At 36.9% G+C, this 24,310-nt stretch overlaps 1 protein-coding gene across 2 annotated transcripts in view; it reads left to right on the top strand.

Moving 5' to 3' along the window:
- Aagab (alpha and gamma adaptin binding protein) overlaps positions 1 to 24,310 on the top strand; it is a 49,884-nt gene that overhangs the window by 14,363 nt on the left and 11,211 nt on the right. For both annotated transcript variants that reach the window (XM_076848656.1, XM_076848655.2), the window contains exons 2-5: positions 1,967 to 2,157; positions 2,285 to 2,381; positions 2,670 to 2,759; positions 5,252 to 5,335. In XM_076848656.1, the coding sequence (XP_076704771.1) occupies positions 1,967 to 2,157; positions 2,285 to 2,381; positions 2,670 to 2,759; positions 5,252 to 5,335 (462 nt within the window). The remainder of the gene's footprint in view (positions 1 to 1,966; positions 2,158 to 2,284; positions 2,382 to 2,669; positions 2,760 to 5,251; positions 5,336 to 24,310) is intronic.

The raw sequence follows: 24,310 nt of genomic DNA, 5'->3' as shown, positions 1-24,310 counted from the left end.
ATGTTGATACGCCACCTGCTTTAAGTTTGAAATGTTAGCTTTGAATGTAATGTAGACTTTGATCAATGAATTTTTTTAAATGAGATGTTTATTTGAAAATGAAATCTTTGATTTTAATAATTCATCTGTTCCTCTTGCTGAATATCCATCTGAACTTGTGGTGCTCCATTAGAGATATGTATATATATAGCTGATTGCTATGGAATTGATTGACACTAAATAAAAGATTATGACTTTAGGTAGAAATGAAGCAGGAAGAACTGCTAATTTCTTAGAGCTGAGAAAAGAGATCAGAATTTCAAATATGGGCACAGACCTGTTCATTTAAGAATAACAATTCTGATTTTGGTGAAAATTCTGATTTTTTTTTTTTACTAATTTTTTATTAGTTTCACAATAGCCTTATATCTAAGGTAAAATCTCAAATACATTTTAAATTTAATTATTTTTTTAGAAACAGGCCTTCAATTTTTTAGTAGTTCCTCCTATGTAATGAAACTTCACTAACAAAAATGATACATGTGTGTACTTTCAAGCTCATACATTCACACATTTGTATATTATTACATGTTATTCCTAGCAATCATCTGGGCTGAATGATTTCTCCATGTCTTTATACCAAGGAAAAACGATGGGAGCTTTCCAAATGTGTAATCTAAGCTCTGGAATTTAAAATTTAACTTGTAGTTTTCAGTGTCGTGGTAATTATGAGTTTGAGGCACATTTTACATGTTCATTTTTGTTTGCTTTGAAAAGGAGTTTTTGTCCATTTTTCTCTGTTTTTCTTTTTTTAATTTTTTTATTCTAATTTGTTATATATGACAGCAGGATGCATTACAATTCATATTATATATCTAGAGCATAAATTTTCATCTCTCTCCTTGTATATTAAGTATATTCACACTATTCGTGTCTTTTTCATACATGTACTTAGGGTAGTGATGTCCATCTCATTCCACCATCTTTTTTACCCCCTTGCCTCCTCCCTCCCCCTCCTTCCCCTTAGCCCTGTCTACAGTTTGTCTAATCTTCCCATGCTCCCCCTCCCAACCCCACTATGAACAGCTCTCTGTATTCTTTTAAGAACCCATTGGTGGCATGCCATTTTACTCATTTTCCACATCTGCATAAAATAGAGATTGTGGGTATGGGTATGTGGAATGGGAGTTGGGATTAGAATAATTACTAATGTCCCTTCCAGTTCTAAATATTGTATGACATGATGGAAGCAAAATGCTTCAGTGGTTTCATGATCACATCTGTATTAATTTGTTCATCATTGACTTGTCTTCTATGAAGGTTTCCTATTTTATCTGTGCTGCACATAGGTTTCTGAAAGATTTGATTATAATCTAAAACATTTAACTTACTTGCTTTTCTACATTTGAAATTTGCCAGAGGTGTCTTCATCAAATAAGAGTTTGCATTGGCTATCAAAGTCTGAATAAGTCTGTATATAAAATGGAGTTGGGGTCATTTATCAGTTTCTATTCTTTTGTTCCATTAATTGAATTAATGTCTAAGCATTTATCCCAAGGAATATATGTAGCTCTTACATTTTATTAGTAGCATAGCATTAATCTCTCTTCCTTTTAGCAGGCAATAACTACAAAAAATTGAAAATTCTTATAATCTTTCACCTCACATGAAATACTCAAGCAATAAAATAAATGCCGCTGTCATTCTTTCTCTTCTGTTTGCCCTTTTCTGAGGATTTAATTAGATGACTGTTTAGACACAATGGTTTTTGAGTTCTTAAAAATGAAAACCGGTGGCTTAAACTATGTTACCATTACTTTATAATCAAATGATTACAGAAGAGAATATTTAATAAATGCAGGGCTTTTAGAATCCTACTATAAAGGGAAGCAGCCTAAGTACCAGATTAATTTGGTATCTTGTTGAGAAAAGTGACCAGTGTATGTAAGCTTGTACTTCCCATGCTAATGTTTTTTCATTTCTTTAGATATCCTTGGAACAGAAGATCTTCTTGTAGAAGCGACTTCCAATGATACTGTGAGGTTTTATCCCTGGACCATTGATAATAAATACTACTCTGCAGATATCAATCTATGTGTGGTGCCAAATAAATTTCTTGTCACTGCCGAAATCGCGGAGTCTGTGCAGGCATTTGTGGTTTACTTTGACAGCACACAAGTAAGACTTTGTTTTTCCATGGAGCCTTGAATAAGAAATTATCATATGCCTTTTTTCCCCTTGTGCATTTCCTGTGAGTTCTTTTAATGTCTCTTTTTCTGTTTGTGTTTGGTTTTGCTCCCTCTAGAAGTCAGGTCTTGACAGTGTCTCCTCATGGCTTCCGCTGGCAGAGGCATGGTTACCTGAGGTGATGATCTTGGTCTGCGACAGAGTGTCTGAAGATGGTGAGGCCCTCAGCTGAGGAGTGGCACATGTTTGCTGTTCCTTGCAGTCAGAGAATACCTGTACTCTGAGTTTAGAGCAGCACATCTCTTAGGACTTTGTTAGAATCTTGCACTGTTTACCTTGTTTTAAAAGAATGGATATTTAGGGGTTAAGAAATCATTTTCTTTATATTACTCAATTCTAGATTTCTTGAATATAACATTGACATTGAGGGGAAAACATTTGAGATTTGTGTAGGGTATTCATGTTCTAATTTTACTAATAGCTTGTTCTGCATATCATTTTAGGAGTAAACAGACAAAAAGCTCAAGAATGGTGCATCAAACATGGCTTTGAATTGGTTGAGCTTAGTCCAGAGGAACTGCCTGAGGAGGATGGTGAGCTTTTTCGTGTTAGTAGAAAACATGCGTTTGGATTGAGATATCAGAGATTATTTTATTCCGGGGAAGAAGAATCACAGTGAAACTGAAGAAATACTATTTTCTTCCAGCTATTTGAAAAGATTTGAGCAAAATCCAGTGGTGTAGTCTTATTAATAATGTAATAATTCATCGGTTTGTTATTACTCATTTTAGGACTTTGAAAATGTTGGTGGTTGTTGTTTTTTTTTTTTTTTTTTAAGAGATGACCAGTAAAGGATTTCTACCTAAAATCATTGTCATTTCCCCATTCTCTTATTCTCTTCTGACAAAAGGAGGGTTAGTTAGACCCATAGTCGTAGGTAGAGTTTATGTTCTTTCTTTAGAATTCATAACAAGCTAAGGTCGAATCTACAGAAATATTGTGGGGGTGGGGCATGTCAGACCTATTTATATGTCTTTGAAACACTTGAAACCAAAAATAAATCCAGAATACCCACCCCCCGCTCAGGGTAGTTCTGCATTACCTGCCTTCTGCTGTCTGTATCTTCTGTTTCTTACCTTCTTCTTCCTGCTCCCCTATTTCTTTTTTCTTCTTTTTCCTTCCAAATAAGCTGTTGTGGGATCTACCTAGATAAGACAGATTTTGGTCCCCCAGAACCTTATAAGGTGATACCAAAGATAAAACGTATACAAGTAATTGAATTACAAAGTGGAGTGTCATAGGTATTAAAAAAACCCAAAAAACAAAAAACTACTGGTGCTGTAATATTTCAGAGGTGGAAGAGATTGTGTCTTTTTGGAAACTCAGGGAATGATTGGTACCATGAACTCTCACATATTAGCTTCTCCATGGGAAAAAGTAGAAAAGTTAACAAACTAGTTAGAGGATTGGTAGGGACTGGCATTGAGAAGGTGCCAGTTATTCCAAAAGACATTCCAGGCAACGGCAACCAATGTGAATTGAAACACTTAGCACATAAGTCCTCATTACGTGAAGTAAGAGTGTGTGTGTGTGTGTGTTTATTTGTGGTGCAGGGGATTGAACCATGGCATCATGTATGCTAAGCAAGCACTCTACCACTGAATTACACTCCCAGCCTGAAGCCTAATTTAGTTTATAAAAAATTAAAAGTATCTTTCTATTTTCTGGCTTAGTTAGAATTTTTCCAAAATGGCTGTTATCGCCAGAGAAGAAAAGAACAAAAATGAAATAAAAAGCATATTTTGATTTCTATACGTTTTAAAGAATATTGGAAATAAGCAAGTACAATTTTTCCTTCTGTGTTTTTTAGATTCCCTAAAACTTGTGCCCAGCTTCATGTATGTGAGCATGTATGTCATCTTTTATTTCTAGCACTAGAATTTTCTTCGTGTTGTTAGGAGTCAATATTTGACTGTTATCATTTTGGAATCTCTGCTCCTTTATACCACTGTTCTTTTCCTTTCCCTTTGTTTGAACAGTGTTCTTGTATTAATATAGCTTAATCTTTTTTTAATATTTATTTTTTAGTTATAGTTGGACACAATACCTTTATTTTATTTGTTTTTATGTGGTGCTAAGGATCAAATCCAGGGCTTTATACATGCAAGGCGAGTACTCTACCACTGAACTACAGCCTCAGCCCTAATTTAGCTTAATCTTAAAATAAATTTTTAGACATGTCATCATTAGGTAATCTTCCTAGAATTTTTAAATACAAACTGTTCTCAAGCCTTATTCTCTTACCTTTTATTATAAGTATTACTCAGATATCCATATGATACTTTGTTTGTATTAAATTTCATCTTATTGGTTCTAGCTCTTCATTTTTGTTTCCTGAATTAAAGTATTATTTTTTTCAAGAATTGAGTCATTCATAGTTAGAATAAACATGCCTCTTCATCCGAAAGTTGATGGTAATAAACTCATCTTTGCAGAATATTTTCAGTTTAATCCTTACTGTATTTCTGTTAGAGTAGGTTGGTATTCTTTAAATGATTCGACAATCTCTAAGGCACTCACTTTCAGGCACTATTTAGCACAGTGGGCATAATGAACTCAATAAGCCTGGTTCCTGTCCTCAAGGAGTTTCTAGTCTAAGGAGGAAAGTTATACCAGTGAGTCATCACTTTTAGTTCATCTTTCCTCTAGGAAAGATGTGCAAAAGATGGTGTCATCTTTCCTTTTTTTTTTTTTTTTTTTTTTGAGGATAATATAAGCGATTAGCTCTTGATCAGATAGTTATTAAGTGATGGAGCTGGGGCTCAAATTCGGATCTTCTGACTTCTGATTTTGTACTCTTCTTGTTAAACTTCCCAGCATCATGCCAGGGCACTAGAGGCAGATTGTGTTTGAACTATTCTGCAGACTCTTTCCTTTCAACCCTGTGTGAGGGAACAACTGAATAAGCAAGATAATTATGCTATAGTTATTGAAAATATGGCTTTGGGGATATCTAGATATACATGAATGTACATGAAGGTACATATAAGTGTGTATATAAATATATATGTTTTTTCCCCTGAAGATGACTTCCCTGAATCTACAGGAGTAAAGCGAATTGTCCAAGCTTTGAATGCCAATGTCTGGTCCAATGTGGTGATGAAGAATGGTAAGTAACTTGGGTCTGAAGGTAATCCTCCCATTTGTTTTAAGTTTTAAAATTTTTGGATATATGTGGAGTAATTAGAGTATAATATTTGTTTCAGTTCTCAAATCCAAGTTGAAGGAAGAGCCAAAGGTAGCATTTCTGGGGATTTAAAACATATGTTTAATAGTTATTTCAGTAAGCATTTAGAAGGTTACCTAAAATAGGCCTAGCATTGTTTTTGGCTTTTAGAATAACCTAAAATTATAAGACATGGACTCTATCCTTGAGGAGCTCCTAGTTACCAGAGGCCAGGCAGTCTGTGGTGAGGCAGAACGGCTGATGCAGGCAGTAGTGCATAGTCAGAGATGTGGCTCTGGGGTTAGACATGGACATAGAGACCTTTAAGGACAATGTGGGTTCTGACATTGTCAGAATACTGGATGATCAAGGTTTGAGTTGTTAAAAGAGAAGAATGACAAGTGAGGAGGAAGCATGGCCTCAAGAATAATGGTTATACATTCTAGGGTCAGAAGGAAAATGTCACCTAACAATCAGAGTTAATTTAGGGGCCTGAATGCTAGGCAAGAGGATTTGAGCTTTTTCCTATAGGAAATGGTGAGTCATTGGAAACTTTTTAATAAGGGAGTGGTGCGAAGTTGGTGTCTTTGAAAGGTTAATGTTATAGTGGTGTGCAGGAAGTTTGGCAGTGGAAGGAGGTAGAGTAGAATTAGGGAGACCAGAGCTGTGGTAACAGCTCATGGGTGAAATGTTAGGGCCTTTGGTGATGTGGCCATGGCCATGGCCATGTATGGAAGGCCAGATCTGATATGTAGTCTGAAGGTAGTAGGCTAGTTGGCCCACAGTAGCTTCTATAGTCTGCATTAGTTTGCTGTGGCTGCAATAACAAGTACCACAAACTGCATAGCTTAGAACAACAGGCAGTTAGCCAGGCACAGTAGCACATGCCTGTAATCCCAGCTACTCAGAAGGCTGAGGAAGGAGGCTTGCAAGTTCTAGTCCAGCTTCAGCAACTTAGTGAGAACCTGTGTCAAAATAAAACGAGGGTTGGAGATGTAACTCAGTGGTAAAATACCCCTGGGTTCCATCCAGAGTAACACCCCCCCCCCCAAAAAAAAAAAAAAAAAAAAGAATAACTGTGATTGCCTTAGAGGTTTGAAATCCAAAATCAAGGTGTCATAAAAGCCGTACTCTTAGTTCCTTGGCTTGTGACAGCATAACTCCAGTCTTCTTGTGTGCTGTGTTCTTCTGTGTCAATTTCCCTTTCTACAAGGCCAGTTATCATGTTGAGTTAGGGTTCCACCCTACTGCAGTCCAACTCCATTTTAGATGGTTACTTCAGAATTCACCCTGTGTCTAAATAGGTCATATTCTGAGGTACCAGAGGTTAGGACTTCGACATATGAATTTTGAGAAAATACAGTTCAATCCATGACATAGTCCTGAGGAGTTGCTGCCTGCAGAGTATTTTTCTCTTGTGTAGCTCTTGGCTGCTCAACAAATTTGCAGTTTTAGGTGAAACACTACAAAAGGGAGTGAGAAAAATCATTTTACAGTGAGCCTACTTCATTTTCCTGAGATACAGGGTCAAATGGTTAATCAATTTTGTAGACAAATATTTCATCTCAATTTTTGGAAGATAGGGTATTAAGTGAGTTTAGGGCTCTTAAGTTGTTTAATCTAATGCTTGCCATTGTTGGAGAAGCTCCTCCTGGCATAATGTAGTACTCCTTACTTTTCTTCACCTTGTCCCCCTTGTCCTTCCCCCTTTGTACGGAGAATCTGATATGTCTGTTAAATTGAATTGCAAAGATATTAGGTTGTATTGCCATAACAATCAAAAGTACATCCTAGTAGATCTGGAAAGAATAAGGAGATTTTAGCTTGTGATGATGTCCCTGTTTCCAAGGACTTATTCCTTATTCATTCAGCAAGTCCCTGTTGATCATTTACCATAGTGAGGCATTGCTCTAGACTATCTACACTATAAAAATAAGTTTTAGATATGGTACATAAACTGGATCAATTTAGAATAAAATTATATTCAGTGGTGCTTGTTGTATTTATAGAACTAGTTTCAGAAAAGCTTATTTGGTGTCAGTTATTTTTTGAAAAATCTGACCCCCAAGTTTACACATTAAAGAAGTAATGCCTTGTGGGTTTTTGTTTGTGACTGTACAATAGGCCCTCAATATTTATGGGTTCTGCTTCCTTGGATTCAGCCAATCACAAATTGAAAAAATTTGGAAAAAAAATACACTTGTACTGAATATGCATATATTTTTGTCATTATTCCTTGAACAATATAGTACGAGTACTATTTATATACATTTAATACATTTTACTAGTTATTCTAAGTAATCTAGAGATGATTTAAAGAATATGAGAAGATGTGTATAGGTTATATGCAAATTCTATGCTATTTTATATGGAGGACTTGTGCATCCATGGATTTTAGTATTCTTGGGGGTCCTAGACATCTGAAAATTTAGAAACTGCTGAACATGCTTTTTATTACTTTGGGGATATATGGGCAAAGGTATTTTCTTAAAAAAAAAAAAAGGCCATTTCACTTGTTTTAGACACTAAAGTAATATTCTTAGAAGAATTTTAAAGCAAAGAAGCACATCTTGGGTTTTTCATGGTTCCTTGCCCTGAAGTATCTTTTTTTTTTTTTTAAATAACTTTATTTTATTTATTTATTTATTTTTTAATGTGGTGCTGAGGATGGAACCCAGGACCTTGCTCATGTGAGATGAGCGCTCTACCACTGAGCCACAGCTCCAGTGCCCCCTAAAGTACCTTTGCTTTCTTCTTTTCTCTGTATAATACTGGGACAGTGGTTTATTGTTACCCAAAACCCAAAATATTGGCATTAACTTGATTCCATGTTTAAGAGGACCCTTCACCCTCTTCAGATTTTGGAGCTGAAATGCTGAGAGACACCATTTTTTTGTTTTAGATTTTCAGATTAGGGGTGCTCAATCACTATCTGATAAGGATCAAGTGTCTGGAAATATAAGGAATTCTTATAACTCAATAATACAAAAACAATAATAATAAATATAGTAAAATAAGATAATATAAATAAATATATTGTAAAAATATTAAAAAGACAAATAACCCAGTTAAAAAATTGCAAAGAATTTGAGTACATATTTCTCCAAAGATTCCAAATGGCTAGTAAGCACATGAAAAGATACTTAACATTCTTAATCATCAAGGAAATGCAAGTCATGTCTGTAATGAAATGTCACTTCATACCCACTAGGATGGGGAAGATCAAGAAGATGGTAAGAGTGTTAGGAGGGAGAGAAGTTAGAACCCTGACACATTGCTGGTGGGAGTATAAAGTGGTGCTGCAGCCACTTTAGAAAAATAGTAGTGGTTCAAAAAGCTAAGGATAAAATATTGATAGAGTGATTCTATTCTTGATTATACTCAGGAACAAAAATGTGTGTATAGAAACTCATAACAGTATTATTCATAGTATCCAAAAAGGTGTAAACAACTGCTGAAAATGTGGTATGTCCATACAATGGAATGTTATATAACTATAAAAAAACGAAGCAGAGATATGTGCTACAATATGGCCAAACCTCAAAACCATTATTCTAAGTGTGAAAGGTCACACACAAAGGGGTACATATTGTATGATTGCATTCATATGAAATTTCCAGAATAGTTAAATTCATAGAGATAAAAAGTAGATTAGAGGTTACCAGGAGCTGGTAGGAGAGGTTGCTAAAGATGTGAGATATCTTGGGCTGGGGCTGTAGCTTAGTGACAGAGCACTTGCCTTGCACATGTAAGCCACTGGGTTTGATCCTCAGCACCACATAAAAATAAACAAATAAAGACATACTGTCCATCTACAACTACAAAATTAAAAAAAAAAAAACATGCTTCATTATTAAAAAAAAAAGATGTGAGATTTCTTAATTGGGTGATGAAATATTTTGGAATTAGATGGTGATAATCGTTGCACAATTTTGTGAATATACTGAACACCACTGAATCACTTTAAAATGTGATTTTGATATGTGAATAATATTAATAAAAAATAGAAGTAATGCCACTAATTATGATAATGGCAGTAGCAGAAGGGGTGGTGGCACTAATCATGCTAATAGCAATATACACCCACACCCATTATCTGTTTAATCCTCACAACATCCAGTATGAGCTAAACTCAAAAAGACCAAGTTATTACACCAAGGCCACATAGCTCATAGTTCTCAAACTTGTTTGCACTTTGAAATTGCCCCAGGGGAACTTTAAGAAGCACTATCTCAATTCTAGAGATTCTGAGTTAATTGGTATAGGGTGAGACCTAAACTCACAGATGTTTTAAATAACTCTCAGAGCCCTGATTTGAACTTCAACCTTTATAATTTTGAACTTTATACACTTAACTACCATAAAATTTATAAATTATTATATTGTAAGGAAGTTTTTCCCATACTGCTCTTTCTCCAAAGAATTAAGTGACAATTTCCACTCTAGCATTGCCTAGCTGTGTGGCCTTAGGCAGATCTCATACTCTCTGGACTTTATTTTTAATCTATAAAATGAGGCTTTCAACCCTGGCTGCATACACAAATCATTTGGGAAGTTTTTTAAAACCTGTACTGTCTTGGTCTCCAGACCATTTATATTAGAAGGGAGGGACAGCTACAGTATTTTGTAGTGTCAGGGATTCATGTGTGTAGCCATTATTGAGAACCACTGACACAAATGATAATCATCTAGTTCTCACTTCTAAGAGTCTGTACTTAGTCCATGGAAGTACATTTGGCTTTTTTTTTTTTGTGGTACTCGAGATTGAACCCAGGGCCTTGTACATACATTGCAAGGCAGGCACTCTACCAACTGAGCTATGTCCCCAGCCCACATTGGCATTTTGAAAGCTGCATTAGCCTTAATTATATAAATTGACTCTAGGATGTGGGCCTGAGCAATCTGAAGGGTTGATTGCCATCAACTACAATGAGAAAGGTGTAAAAAAAATTTCGAGAGGTGGGGTGACATATCAGTATTTCAGTTTGGAACATACTGTTTGAGATGGCTACTAGAGTAACAAGTGGAGATGTCAGGTAGCCAGTAGGATAAAAGTGGAGTTTGGGAAGAGGGGTAATATATGGCATTTGAAACCTTGAGCTTGGGTGAGATTGCAAAGGGAGTAAGTGTGGTAGATGAAAAGGCCCAAGAACTCAGCCCAGGTATGTCCCAACATAAGAAGACAGGGATCAGAGAAGGAACCTGTGAAAGAGACTGGGAAGAGTGAATGGTGAGGGAGGAGAGCCAACTGTGTGGGGTCTAGAGGCAAAAGTGAAGAGTGTTTGAAGGTGGAAGGAGTGGCTGCCTCTGCCAGATGCTGCTAATAGGTCAAGTAAGATGAGAACTGAGAGTTGACATTTGGATATGGTAATGTGGAGGTCATTAGTGACCTTGAGGAGCAGTTGCCATGAAATAACTTTAAGAAAGGGGACAGAAATCACAACTATTATAATGTGTTCTTGAAAATTTTTGCAGGGAAGAGAAGCAAGAAAGTGGGTGGGAGCTGGTCAGAAAAGAATGGTCAAGAATTATTATTTTTATTATTATTTTAAGAACAAGAGCAGCATGTTGGCAAGCTGATGGGAGAGACTCAGGAAGGAGTGAAAAGCTGATGAGGTAGAAGAGGAGACTTGCTGGAGGGATGCCTTTGAGTTGGTAGAGGGGATGGGCTCTGGTGTGTAAGTGGAGGGGCTGGCTCTGGGAAAAGGAAGAAGAAAATCAACCTGAAAGAGGCAGAAAAGGGAGTGCATGGATACAAATGTGGCTTGGGAGTCTGTGGATTCCCATTGTGTTTCTTCTGAGTGCCTCAGTATTCTCAGTGAAGTAGAAAACCAGGTTCTCAACTGAGAGGACAGGAGGTAGAAGTGTTAGGATTTGAAGAGAGAGGAAAAATGTAAAATAGTCTTCTAGGAGAGTCAGTTAGCTTTAAGGGACCCGCTGGAAATTTAATATTATAAATTTAAAGTGAGCTCAGGTGGTGTGTATGTCCATGCATGTGCCCATTTCTTAGCTTCCTTAAGCCTCACGGCCACAGGCAGGGAGTAATCCTTGTGCTTTTACCAAGCAAGTGTATCACAGTAAGAGAGAGGCAAGGAATTTAGTTGGGTGCATGAGCGATTAGTTAATTAATTAATTAATTAATTAATTATAAGGGTTGATAATGGAATGGAAACTGGGTGAAGGGAGAGAGAAAATCAGTGGGGAAGGGATCAGTGACGGGTGGTGGTTTTTGGTTCTGGTAGTTGAGTTGAGGCACGGTAGGAAAGGAGAGGGGGAGCTGGAAGTGATAGATGATGTAGGAAATTGAAGTGATTGAGGGATTGTAGCCATTGGTAATAATAAGTCCATGGGTGTGACCATGGGAATACATGGCTTAGCTAAGGTAGAGGACAACCTTGGTGCAGCAGGAATTCGATGAACTTCCAGATTGCTGGAAGGATCCTCTATGTGTATTGAAGTGGCAAAGAATTAAGAGGAGTATGTTTACATCCTCTGAAGATGTTGATTTGCCTGGTTCCCATTGAGAAGTGCTTAACTGTTAAGCACTATTATCAGTGGGTGAGTAGGATGTGCCATTTCAACTGCCCTACAAAGAAAACTTAGGAACTTCTGAGCTATTTTGTTTCATTCAGTATAGGAATGGCTTTCTTGGCATTCTTGTAGGATGACCATCTACCCTTTCTGGTTGAATGCTTTAAGTACTAGGTAGCTCAGTGCCTTGTAAAGTAGTTCTAAAAGCAGTTAATTGCATAAAGAAGTCAAAGAACTGTTCTGTTAATTCTCAGCAAATAGAATACCTTTTGTGCTGGCATTTTGGGAAAAGAACATTTATTTTACTTTGTGTCATAATGCTGAGAAAATGATAAAATGATAAAAAATTGTGTCTGTCAAAGATGTATTTCCTCTGCTTCTACCCTTTTACTGTTAGCTTTCATTTTGATTTGCTTATTCTTTTTCTGAGTTTTCCTAATAGATGAAGAAAGTTCCTACAGACCTGGAAAACATTTAGCTCAGGGCAACTGAAGTGATAAAGGAGATGGGAATAATGGAATTATATGAAATAATAAAAGTGGTAAACTACAACTGAGAAGAAATGTCATTATAATCTGTATTATAGGGCATGTAAAAGGCACATAAGGATGTGATTTCTCAAATTCCAGATTGCTATAACTCAGGGACATTACCCAGAGCCTTTTTTTTTTTTTTTTTTTTGGTACCAGGGATTGAACCCAAGGATGCTTAACCATTGAGCCACATCTCCTGCCCTTTTTATATTTTATTTAGAGGTGGGGTCTCACAGTTGCTTAGGGCCTTGCTAAGTTGCTGAAGCTGGCTTTGAACTCGTGATCCATCTGTCTCAGTTCCCAAGCTACTAGGATTACAGGTGTGCACATCATGTCCAGCTCCCAAAGCTATTTTTTACTGAATGTACTGGCAGTAATTTATAGTGTACATTACGCTAAGAGATGATTCAGTCAGAAAGTCATACGGTTCAAAGGCAGGCTATAACAAATTCTCATGAATGACAGTTGACCTAATTCAAGTTGAGAAGGTAGTTGGCCTAAACTTTTGAGGCTGTTATCTTGAAAAACAATCATCATGCTTTTCTTCCCCGTATTTTTCTATGTGCTATTTTTCTACCAGGTCTTCTGCTGGTTAGGTTGGACCAGATCACATGTTCTTGTGTTTTAGAACTTAATACAGGGAATTGTTTTCTTTGACACAATGGTGAGTGTGAATTAGCCAGGGCAAAATGGTTAGAATGTAGTATATCCATGTGTGCATATGGAATGGTTCTTCCTGTTACAGGTGGCAGAAGAGAGGCCCAAGGGAGTAGAGGCAGCTTGCCACATTCACACAGTGAGGTAGTAGCTAAGGTAGGACCAGATGGCAGGTCTCCTGACTAGGAGTATTGTGTATTTTTCCATTACAGTGTGTTTGTTTACATTATTGTCTGTCAGAGAAATGAATACAATGGTTAAATACGTTACTCAGATTTCATGGGAAATATTGGCAGAGCCAGATGAGTTCATTGGCCCCAGAACTTCTATAGACCAGATACTCAGGCATGAGTAAGATTTTAATGGGACTGGTTAGAATTAATGATTATATCTGAGATTTTGGGCTTTTTTGCTTATTGTTTTTAAATAAATCATTCTATATAGTTTATGTGGATTGGTGTTAATATTAACCATATCCATTGGGTCTGAATTTAATCCAAAGTATAGCTAAAGCTCCTGGATAGTTAGAATAATAAATACTTATGAATTTTTTGTGAGTGGGCAAAAAGTTTATTTTTGAATTATGTGACTTGGAATCACATAAGATTATTATGTGATTATTATTTCTTCAGTTTGAGTTATGACTGTGCATAGCGAGTACTAAGTTAATATCTTTTTTGTTTGTACTTAATATCAGTGTTAAGAGCAAACAGGTTAAATGATAGTACTACAATTGTAGGTGGATATGTTTTGAGAACTGTGTTGTTAGGGGATTGCATCGCTGTGTGAACATCACAGACTGCATTTACATGAACCAGGATGGGACAGATCAGTCACTCCACTCTGCCTCCACTCAGAGACTAAACACAAGAATGTAGAAGGCTGCTGCTGGCATACTGTACAGTAATTTATTTTTTTTTATAAATAGAAGTATACTTTAAAATAACAATAAAAATTACAGTAAATACATAAACCAGTAGCAGTCATTTATTATCATTTTCCAGTATTACACACTTATATAATTTTATATGCTATATAGTTTTATAGGACTGGCAGCACAGGAAGTGTGTTTACTCTAGCATCGCCACAAACACACAATGTGTTATGCTAAGCTGTTAGAGGGCGATAGGAAATTCTCAGATCCACTATAATCTCTGGAGACCACTGTCGTATGTGTAGCTCGTGGTTGCCTGGATGTTGTGTGGTCTATAACTCTACTAGAAAGCAGTTTAAAATAAATCTGCCTAATGGACATGACTTCTGTATCAATTTAGTCTTTTATTTTTGGCTCCAACAGTGTCTTGTTTCCTGCATTTTTTCCCATGTGTTTCACATAATGAAAAACTTGATTGTTTATGTTACCCCATTGCCTTTTTTAAAAATTGAATCTTTTTAGTTATACATGACAATAGAATCCATTTTGCCATGATTATAAAAGCATGGAATATCTCTTGTTCTCATTCATTCAGCCCCAGTACCTCTCCTCTCCTCCCCCCACCTCCTTCTCCCTTCCCTCTGTTGTTTACAGCATACATTCTTAACAAGGGCATTATATCCCCCAGGGGGATAAGCTTTGATCAATTCTTGAGGGGCAAGAGAAATCTTACTTTTTTATGTATGAAGTATAGCTGTATATACAATGCAGAAACATATATATGGTATGTCTATGATATTAATATTTCAATGAGAAAGTATGTCATAATTAGAAAATAAATATCTAAAAAGTTTCTGGGGCGCCATAATGAAAATGGTTGAGCAACAGAGCTGCAGTATCTGGCCCTGTATGGTAAGTTAAAGGAAACTGCCAAGTACCATCTTATTTATTGTGAAGGTCAGATTCTAGGGAAGACAATTTCCATTTATCATGAAAAGTATGACCTCAAATGGACCAGGAAAAGAAGTGGTTAGGATGCCTTTGCAACTGTGTAGTGTTTTCCAGTATATCCACCCATATTATTTTGCTTACTGAATAACCTTTCCTATGTGTGTTGTTGTGCCTTAAATTTCTTCTACCTGAAAACCTGGCCATAACCTAAGGAAAGAAGTGTAGATAAAATCTCAACTGACTAGTTGAGTTACCCACATCTCCTATCAGAACCTGGTTTGTGGCTTAGAAACCATTTGGGTTTGTCATTTATAATTTGGTAGTATTTTTTTGTTATGCCTTTTAAAGGTTTGTTTCCTCTCCCTGGCCCTTCACACCACCCACCCCCACTTTGGTCTCTAGTGAGATTGTCTTCTCTTTCAAAAAAACCTGTTACAAATACTTTTGTTGTCATTAGATGATATAGGTATTATGTTGAAGGTAGTGCCTTGAACATGTGAGGCATCTAAAAGTAATGGTTTTAAGGCAAGCAAAAGAAGATGATTAATGGAAGCCTGGTCAGTTGTTCTTTTTGGTTTTGTTTATATAGGAAAGTAGTAGTATACAATAGTCTTGTTTGATATAGTGCCAGCTTCATGTTACCCAAGGCTCCTGTCCCTGGTTTTTCACCTGAGCACTGAAGAGTGCTGACGTGATGGGTTTAGTTTGCACTGGTAGCTCTTGGGTATCCAGTGGGTCTACCAAATACCACCAAGGAGTATGAAGGGCAAGGAGGAGAAATGTTATGACCATTTCTCTCTAATCAGCAAAGGAGGAAGTAGACTAAACAAATGTTACAAGGTTGTGATGTTGGTACCAGAGTGGTAAGCAATAATGTAGAGACTGGATTTCAAAAGGCCTTAGAGTTTACTTTTAGTCTATTATAGTTTAATCCCCAGTAATGCCGTTGGGTGAGAATTAAGTGGGATTTCAATATGAAAACCAACAATTCTTTCATATGGTAACTTTCTGCTTAACCATAATAAATGTGAAGAGTGGATCTATTAATTTGTGTTCCCTACATGTGCTTGGTAATAGGATTCCATGGTAAAAGTCCTGGATTCCAGTTCAAGGAATCGTTTGCCACTGATATACAGAACAGGGGTAAAAACGAGTACCCAAAACACAGGTCTATCTGTGACTTATCTGTACTTGGGCCATTTGCCTGAGAAAATAGATGGCTAATGCTCTTAAGAAAGTAAAAAATAATAATAATAATTAAATAAAAATTGAATCCAGTATTATAGAAAATGTAACATCAAATTAGTGACTAGAATAGTTTCTGAAGAGGGCTGTAGTCAGATCTGTCTTTGCTTGTTTGATCTTGGGCACTGACTCCACATCTCTGGACTCAGCTTTGTAATCTCTAGGATATGTAGAACTCCATGACAGTATAGACATTCTAAGAAATAGCTCCTTGAGTCAGTGAGCTGCTCCTCTTCAACTCAGTGCCTAACATTGTGGAACCAAAGAAATGACTTGAATACTCGATGTCACCTTTGACTGTTGGGTCAAAATAAGATAAATAAGATAGGTGTTGATTTCACACGTGTGTGTGTATGTGTGTGTGTGTGTGTGTGTGTGTAGAAGGCATAACTTGGTGAAGAGATTGCCTAAAGGAAAAAGAGGAAGAAATAATTGTGATAAATTAGAGAAAATAGGAAGGAATGTGTGAGTATACTGGTGAGACTGTTTAAAATATCACCTTCAACCTTATCCATAAGAAAACGATCAGAGAGTGGGAAATCTCTTCAGATCAGGCCCCCTGGAGGTGACGCTCTTCTGTTGCCACTGTGCAGAAGCAGTTTTGGTACTCTGCTTGGAGTTTACAGCTAGTCATGAACCATGTAGGAAAGCCAGATCTTCTTCATGGTGAAGTCTTGTTCCATTGCTTGTATTTCCCATGCTCAGTTCTCAGTAATTTTTTACTTGATTCTAAACATTCTTTTGAGGATTTTTCACGAATGCGCTTCAGGCTCTGTAGATTGGATGATTATTGGAATTAGTGTAAAGCTTTCCTTGACAGCTTCAGAAGTGACAGCATTCATTCTGATGTTTAGTTAATTTATTCAGAATTAGAGTATATATGTGCATAAAAAAACAAAGACAGTTACTAAGTATATTAATTAGTACCTTTGGTGATTTAATTTTCTTCTTTGTACTTTTCTCTATTTTCTAAATTTTCTGCAGTGAATGTATTGTTTATATTAAGGAAGAAGAGAAAAACATAGTCTCATTACTTGCTGGTTATGTTCATTGTCTGTTCAAGTGTTGGCAGAGGCAGTTCTTTACTTATGAGCAAGTATCCCAGGTTCACCGGGAGGACAGATTCATCTTTCTGAATCTAAGCTAAAGGTGGAGCCAGATATACTACTGAGGCTTGTTTCCCTAGATGTACTTCAAAGTTTTGCCTTTTCAAGCAATAGTTCAGTGAAAGTGAATAAATTATTTTTTAAAATTGTTTTGTCATTTCAAAAGACACTTCATTTCACTGGATATGGTGGTACATACCTATAATCCATCCCAGTGACTCAGGAGGCTAAGGCAGGAAGATCTCAAGTTTGAAGCCAGCTTTGGCAAGACTCTATCTCAAAAATAAAAGGGGCTGGGAATGTAACTCATTGGTAAAAGGACCCCTGGGTTTATTTAACAAAAAGAAAATTATTTCAATTTGCCATGGAAAAATGATACGCAATAGAAAAGCATAGGTTATTTTCCAGATAGTAGTAACATAATTTCTGATGGAATACTTTCTTAAAAAATTTTTAACCCAGATAGTTTGGTATGATTTAAGATTATCATTGAAAAATAGATATAACTTCTCTATGTAAATGAAAATCTTAGTTATGGTTATAGTAACTTTGGTCATGTTTATTTATCACATGGGTGGATTGGATGTTTCAGTGAGCTTTTTTGCCACTGTGACTAAAAGACCTGACCAGAACAACTCTAGAGGAGGAAAAGTTTAATTAAGGGATCACGGTTTCAGAGGTCTCAGTCCACATAACAGCCAGCTCCATTCTCCAGGGACTCCAAGTGAGGCTGAACATCTTGGCAGAAGAGTGTGACAGAGTGCCGCAGCCCGGCTGGCTGGGCAAAATAACCGGGAGGTGACGAATAACTTGTGTACGTTGATGCAGCAGGAGTGGAAGCCGTTTATTGTAGAATAAGAGCGGTATTTATACATTTTACACAGCTTATCTAATTAGCATAAAATAGATACAGCAGTCAACCAATAAGGAATCTCCACACTTAATGGCTTGCTTTTGTTACTTTATAAACCACTCCCTCTGGCATTTGGCCAGGCGCCATCCAGACTTGTTTACAGACTTTAACATTTCTCTGGCAAAATAACAGGTGCCAATCTGACTTGTTTACAGACCTTAACAACAGAGGGAAGTGTCTTGCATAATATCAGATAGCAAAGAGATACCACATGGCCATGCCCCTGAGTCCCATCTCCTCCAGCCACACCCTACCACTTCAATTACCACTCAGTTAATTCCTGTCAGAGGATTAATTCACTGATTGGGTTAGGACTGTTACAACCCAATCATTTCTCCGCTGAAACTTCTTGCATTGACTCACACATGAGCTTTTGGGGGACACCTCACATCCAAACCATAACAGTGGAAAAGAACATGTTCATGAGAAAAGGAAAATATTTTGTGTGGAAAGGAAGAAGATGATAGAAAACTTATGAGAAAAGCTCGGCCTTCTCAAGATGATGCCAAATAATAGTTATTTTAAAGAAAGCCCAAAATATGTACACAGAAATATCTAAGAGGTAATGTAAGAGATTTGGGGGTATAGTCATGTAAATTCTTAACACTTAGTAATGCACATAGGTGTAAAAACTTCCTTATGTAGCTAATGATTGCAGCCTCTATGTGGTAGCCATGTCTCGGGTGTGGGAGACCAACCTTGCATGTGACTGGGTCACACTCCCCCGCTGGGTGATTGAGACATCAGGCAGATGCTGCTAGATGCCCCACCCTTCTTGGGTTGGAGGGATAGTGTCTTTGTGCATGGGCATGCCTTCCTACAGCCCTATGGGTGGAGCTATGCTCACCTGTTTCTTTGTAATATTACCACTTGCCTTGTTTGGGATAGAATGTTCCATGGAAATGCCTTTTGTGTGTCCCCTTCTCTTACTGTGCCCTTGGGTGTGGCCTACCTAGATGTCAGTCATCCTACTGACAGTGGACATCATGAAGATAGACTCAGTTCCCTGAAACCTGACCTCTTATCTCATTTGAATAGCTTCTCCTCAATAAAAGGTGTCAGCACGTGCATGCGGGCGCTCTCTCTCTCTCTCTCTCTCTCTCTCTCTCTCTCTCTTTCTTTCTGCGGACCATTAAGGTCAGAGGAGCCGTCACAGCAACCCCAAAGAAAAAGGTATTTCTGTCTCTTGTGTGGTTATTTCATGCAACCCAGTTAGCTCAGTCCCCTTGGAGTAACCCCTGAGCGTTTTAGTCGCAGACAAAACCCGGTACTCAGGGTCAGTGAATAGTTCTGCGTCCCCACCCGCATCCTTAGCATTGTGCTGAGAACCATTAGCTGTTGTCCATCTCTGCATGGAGTTCTTGACACAGTTGAGGATAGCAGTAAGCTCAAGACAGGCATTTATACTAGCATGTTCTGCAAAGGGCTTCTTGATTGTCATTTACAAAAGTAAATGGCACCCAGGCAAAGGAGATTGTGAGCCAAAGTCAAGTGTAGAAATTCCCCAGAGCAGGGGGAGAATATTTCTAATGCTGACAGGAAGGGAACATGGAATCTTTTAAATGTCTTGATTCTCTCTCTTTTTTTTTTTTTTAATGAAAAGTATTTTCAAAGTCAGGTACAGTGGTGCTGCATGCCTATTTTCCCAGCTACTTGGGAGGCTGAGGCAGGAGGATCATGAGTTCAAAGACAGCCTTAGCAACTTAGTAAGGCTCTAAGCAACTTGGCAAGAAAGACCGTGTCTCAAAATAGAAAATTAAAAAGGGCTGGTGATGTGACTTAGTATTTAAGTGCTCCTGTGGTTAATCCCCGGAATGAATGAATGAATGAATGAATAAACAAATAAATAAATAAATAGCTTTCTTTTTCCAGTAGTAACTTAAAACCTGAAGATTTGGGCCAAAAATTTTCTGTCCTGATTAGTAGATTCGTATTAGTGACTTAGCTGAAGGCGATTTTGACCCCAGGGGACATTTGGCAGTGTTAAAGGTGCCTGTAGGTCAAGACCAGGGATACTGGCCTGGCTGGCCAGGTAGAAGCAAGGAGGGCAAGATCCTTGACACACTGAAGAGTCCTCCAGCATCAAGTGTCTATAGGGCTGAGATTGAGAAACCCTGGTCTATGTGTACTAAAGGCACAGTGAAGGGATATTAGGATCTAACCACCTGTTTTCTTTTGAGTTTTATGTGACCAGTGCCTCTAGGAGTTACAGGGCTGGCGACTGGGATCTGTTAGTGAGTGACACTGAAGTGGCATATGATTAGTCATTAGTCCTGAGTTGTTTAGCTTAACTTCTGTGAAAATCAGTCTAAGCCATGAAAGACAACTGACTAAAGAGAACTGGATATGTATAAAAAATATCTTGTATTTGACCCAAATTTATGTCATGCCTCATATTTGATAAGAAAAATATTGTAAACATCTCAACACTACTTTTTACCAAGAGTTCTGGGCTCAATGAAGAGAATATAGGATTTAGAACAGAGAGTCCTAGATCTCCAGTTCTGGGCCCAGCTTTGTGGCTTTGGACAAGTTACTTGATCTCTCTGAGTTATAATACTATAAGAGAGAATAATAAATCCTTTGTAAAAGAGGATAATACAGTAAATAAGATATATGTTGATATGTTGTGGGTGGAAGACAGTCCTCAAGCATTGTATGTTCCACGCTTAAAAACATTATCTTGCACATATTAAGCATTCAGTAAATATTGCCTATTTTTATTAAGAAGTACTACGGTAATTCTGCAAGGCTAGTATTGTTATACCCACTGCATAAATGTGGAAATGGGTTCAGAGAAGGTATAACTTATGTAAGAATACACAGAGAATGGTAGAACTAGGATTTAAATCCATCCATTTAAATCCATCTTAAAAAATATTCAATAGTTTCTTATCTCCAGATTCTCACGTATCATATTGCCTTGAAAAGAGGGAAAAGAGCAGAAAAATGAAAGGAAAAAATACCTTTTAAAAAGTTACTCATGCTCTTATTCCCATACTAAAACTCTCTCCTTTTACCTGGATTTTTAACCCTCTAAATATCTTGTGTAATGTATGTCAAAATTGCTATGTGAAATGTATTTGGGGTTTCTAAGATAAACAGTGTTCCTTTAGACTTGTAAGGAGGTATCTGAACAATTTCACATCTTTCAAGTTTTCTTGAAACTTGTTAAAAAACAAATTATCATCCCTAACCCTTGAGAATTGCCCATTTTAAATTTGTTTTCTAAGGGGAGGGGAGGGGGGATAGTAGGGGATAGGAAAGTCAGCAGAATACAACAGTCACTAATATGGTATTATGTAAACCTTGTGAATGTGTAACTGATGTGATCCTGCATTCTGTATTTGGGGTAAAAATGGAAATGCATAACTCATTTGAATCAAATATATGGAAGATGAAAATAAATAAATAAATAAATAAATAAAATAAATAAATAAATTTGTTTTCTAGAGGCTATAAAAGTTTTGTTTCCAAAACTTGCTGGAAAAATTTGTGCCAGTAACCAGCACCACTATATTCTTTTTTTTTTTTTTTTTTTTTAAATGTCACTATTATTCTTACCTGTTATTCCACTGATGCCAACTTACTAGACCCCTGAAATGGAATCAGGTGTTTTTAGTATGTATAATGGTGCTTCCTTATCTTTGGTTTCACTTAACCTACAAACACAATCCAGGTACTCCAGATATAAACAACTCATCAGTTTTAAATTATGCACTTATTCTGGGTAACTTGATGAATTCTTGCATTGTCGCACTCCATCTTGCCCAAGATGTGAATTGTTTCTTTGTCCAGTGTCTTTGGACTGGGTATGCTACTTGCGTGTTCGTCACGGTAGCTATCTTGGTGGTCTGATACACTGTTGAGGTATTCAGTGTTTATGTTCAGGTAACCCGTATTTTACTTAATCATGGCCCCAAAGAGCAAGAGTAGTGATACTGGCAATTCAGATATGATAGAGATTTAAGTATCATCTCATGTTGTCACAAGAAGGAAGGTAAATTCAGTATAATAAGTTTTGAGAGAAAGTGACCATATTCACATTAACTATTTTGCAGTATATTGTTATAATTGTTCTATTTTATTGTTGTTAATCTCTTAACTGTGTCTAATTTATAAATGAAACTTTGTCATAAGTATGTATGTATAGATTGGTTGGGACCACGTTTTTTGGATTTTGGATATTGTTGATTTTGGAATATTTGTAGGGAGATATTTTCAGAAAGAACCCAGGTCTAAACATGATATTCAGTTATGTTTCATAAACACCTTATAGCCTAAAAGTAATTTTATACAATAGTCATACTGCACCTGCATTTTGACCATGACCTGTCACATGAGGTCATGTGTGGAATTTTCCACTTTTGAGATCATGTTGGTGTTCAAAAATTTTTGGATTTTGGAGCGGTTTGGATTTCTGGATTAGGGATGTTCAAGCTATATAGTCGGGGGGAAAGCATAAATAGGGTTTGGTGCTATCCATGGCTTTAAGCCTCTGCTAGTATTGGTACACATCCCCTGTAAGTAAAAAAAAGGGAGGACTACTGTTCTTACAACTCTGTTATTGTTCCCGAATAATTAACATACCACCGTCCCCCTTTTGGCATGTCTGAAGTTCCAGAAGAATCAGTTGAATAGATTGATTTGTTCCTTCTTAGTCTAATATTTTGTGGCATCAGTAAAACCTATAGGTGCTAGAGCCAATTTTAACAACTATCTGATAAAGTAATAAATTCTTCTTAGTAGGGATGACATTTCCATGCCCTGAATCCTGGACACACACACACACACACACACACACACACACACACACACACAATTCTAGCAAATAAGAAAAGATTTATGTGATTATTTTCTATGAGACTCAGAATAGTTGGAGAGTGGGTACACATGGGCAGACAGAATCTTAAAAAATATGAAACCAGGCAAAACAGTTTCTTTAAAGCCATTGTGTATAAAGTATCATCCAAGTCTTTTGAGCAACATTAATATGCAAGCAGTCCGCTTTGGATAAATAAAAGTAAATTGTTTTCCCAATTATATAAATTGATATGCTTCTGACCTCCTTAAAATATAAGCAGTGGAACATAATGAACTTTCTTGTTAGTTGACTGAATTCTCCATTGTTTATAAGAAAAATACTGAGCAAAATTTCTTCTAGCTTCTTGTAATTAGCCTGAAACCTGATTATAAACCTAGTTCATCTGTGAGCCTACTAAGGTTCTGAAATTTAAGATTCTTATTTTTCTCTGTTAATTGGCGGGGGTGGGGGACACCAAACAACTTAAGCCCAGCAATTCCAGGTTACTGTTGAGAGGCCAAAGGAAACCTCTTTGTAAAATTGAAAATTTCTAGAGTCTAAGGGACCTTAATTATATTTAGCAACCGACTCATTTTACAGATCAGAATGTTGAAGCACAGAGAGATTAATTTTTCTAAGATCACATGGGTAGGCATAGCCATGAATGAAATCCAGGTTTTCTGACTACTATCTCTGTTCTCTTCCCACTGTTCTTTTTCATTATTTTAGGATTGGGCATTAAACATTTATACTCTTTTTTTATTGTGGTAAAATATGCATAATATAAAATCATTAAATTTCAAAGTATTCTTTGTCATAGGTGAATAATACATGAATATGGAACAGAAGTCAAAAGGCACACAAAAGTTTACAGTCTATTGGTCTGACAGCCCCGCTCCTTGAACTCCTGTCCATCCCAATTCCCCTTCTCACAAATAGCCACTGTAAAGAATGAGGCATTTTAAATGGACCATTTTGGTCTAATATGCACAAACTGACATTGTGTTGCATTTTTCTTCATGAGTTGCAGTCTGGCCTGCCAAGTTTAGGGAATGCCCAGTAGAGGAAACACATAAGCCATGGAATTGGAATGTGGAGAGATTTATGAATTGGATTTGAAAATTACCCCCAATCCAAATTATTTCATGTAATAGAAGGAGGGCTGTCTTACTGCAGTAGTTTATTATGCAGATACTGCCTTTTGTACAGAGAACCCCGAGTAAAAGAGCCCTCATATATCCTCTGACAAGGAAAAACCAAGTCTTGCATGACTCCTTGCAATTGCTTTACAGTTAATAGTACAT

The sequence above is a fragment of the Callospermophilus lateralis genome, chromosome 3, assembly GCF_048772815.1.
Source record: "Callospermophilus lateralis isolate mCalLat2 chromosome 3, mCalLat2.hap1, whole genome shotgun sequence".
Taxonomy (NCBI): Eukaryota; Metazoa; Chordata; class Mammalia; order Rodentia; family Sciuridae; genus Callospermophilus; species Callospermophilus lateralis.
This window is presented reverse-complemented; position numbering and strand designations above follow the sequence as displayed.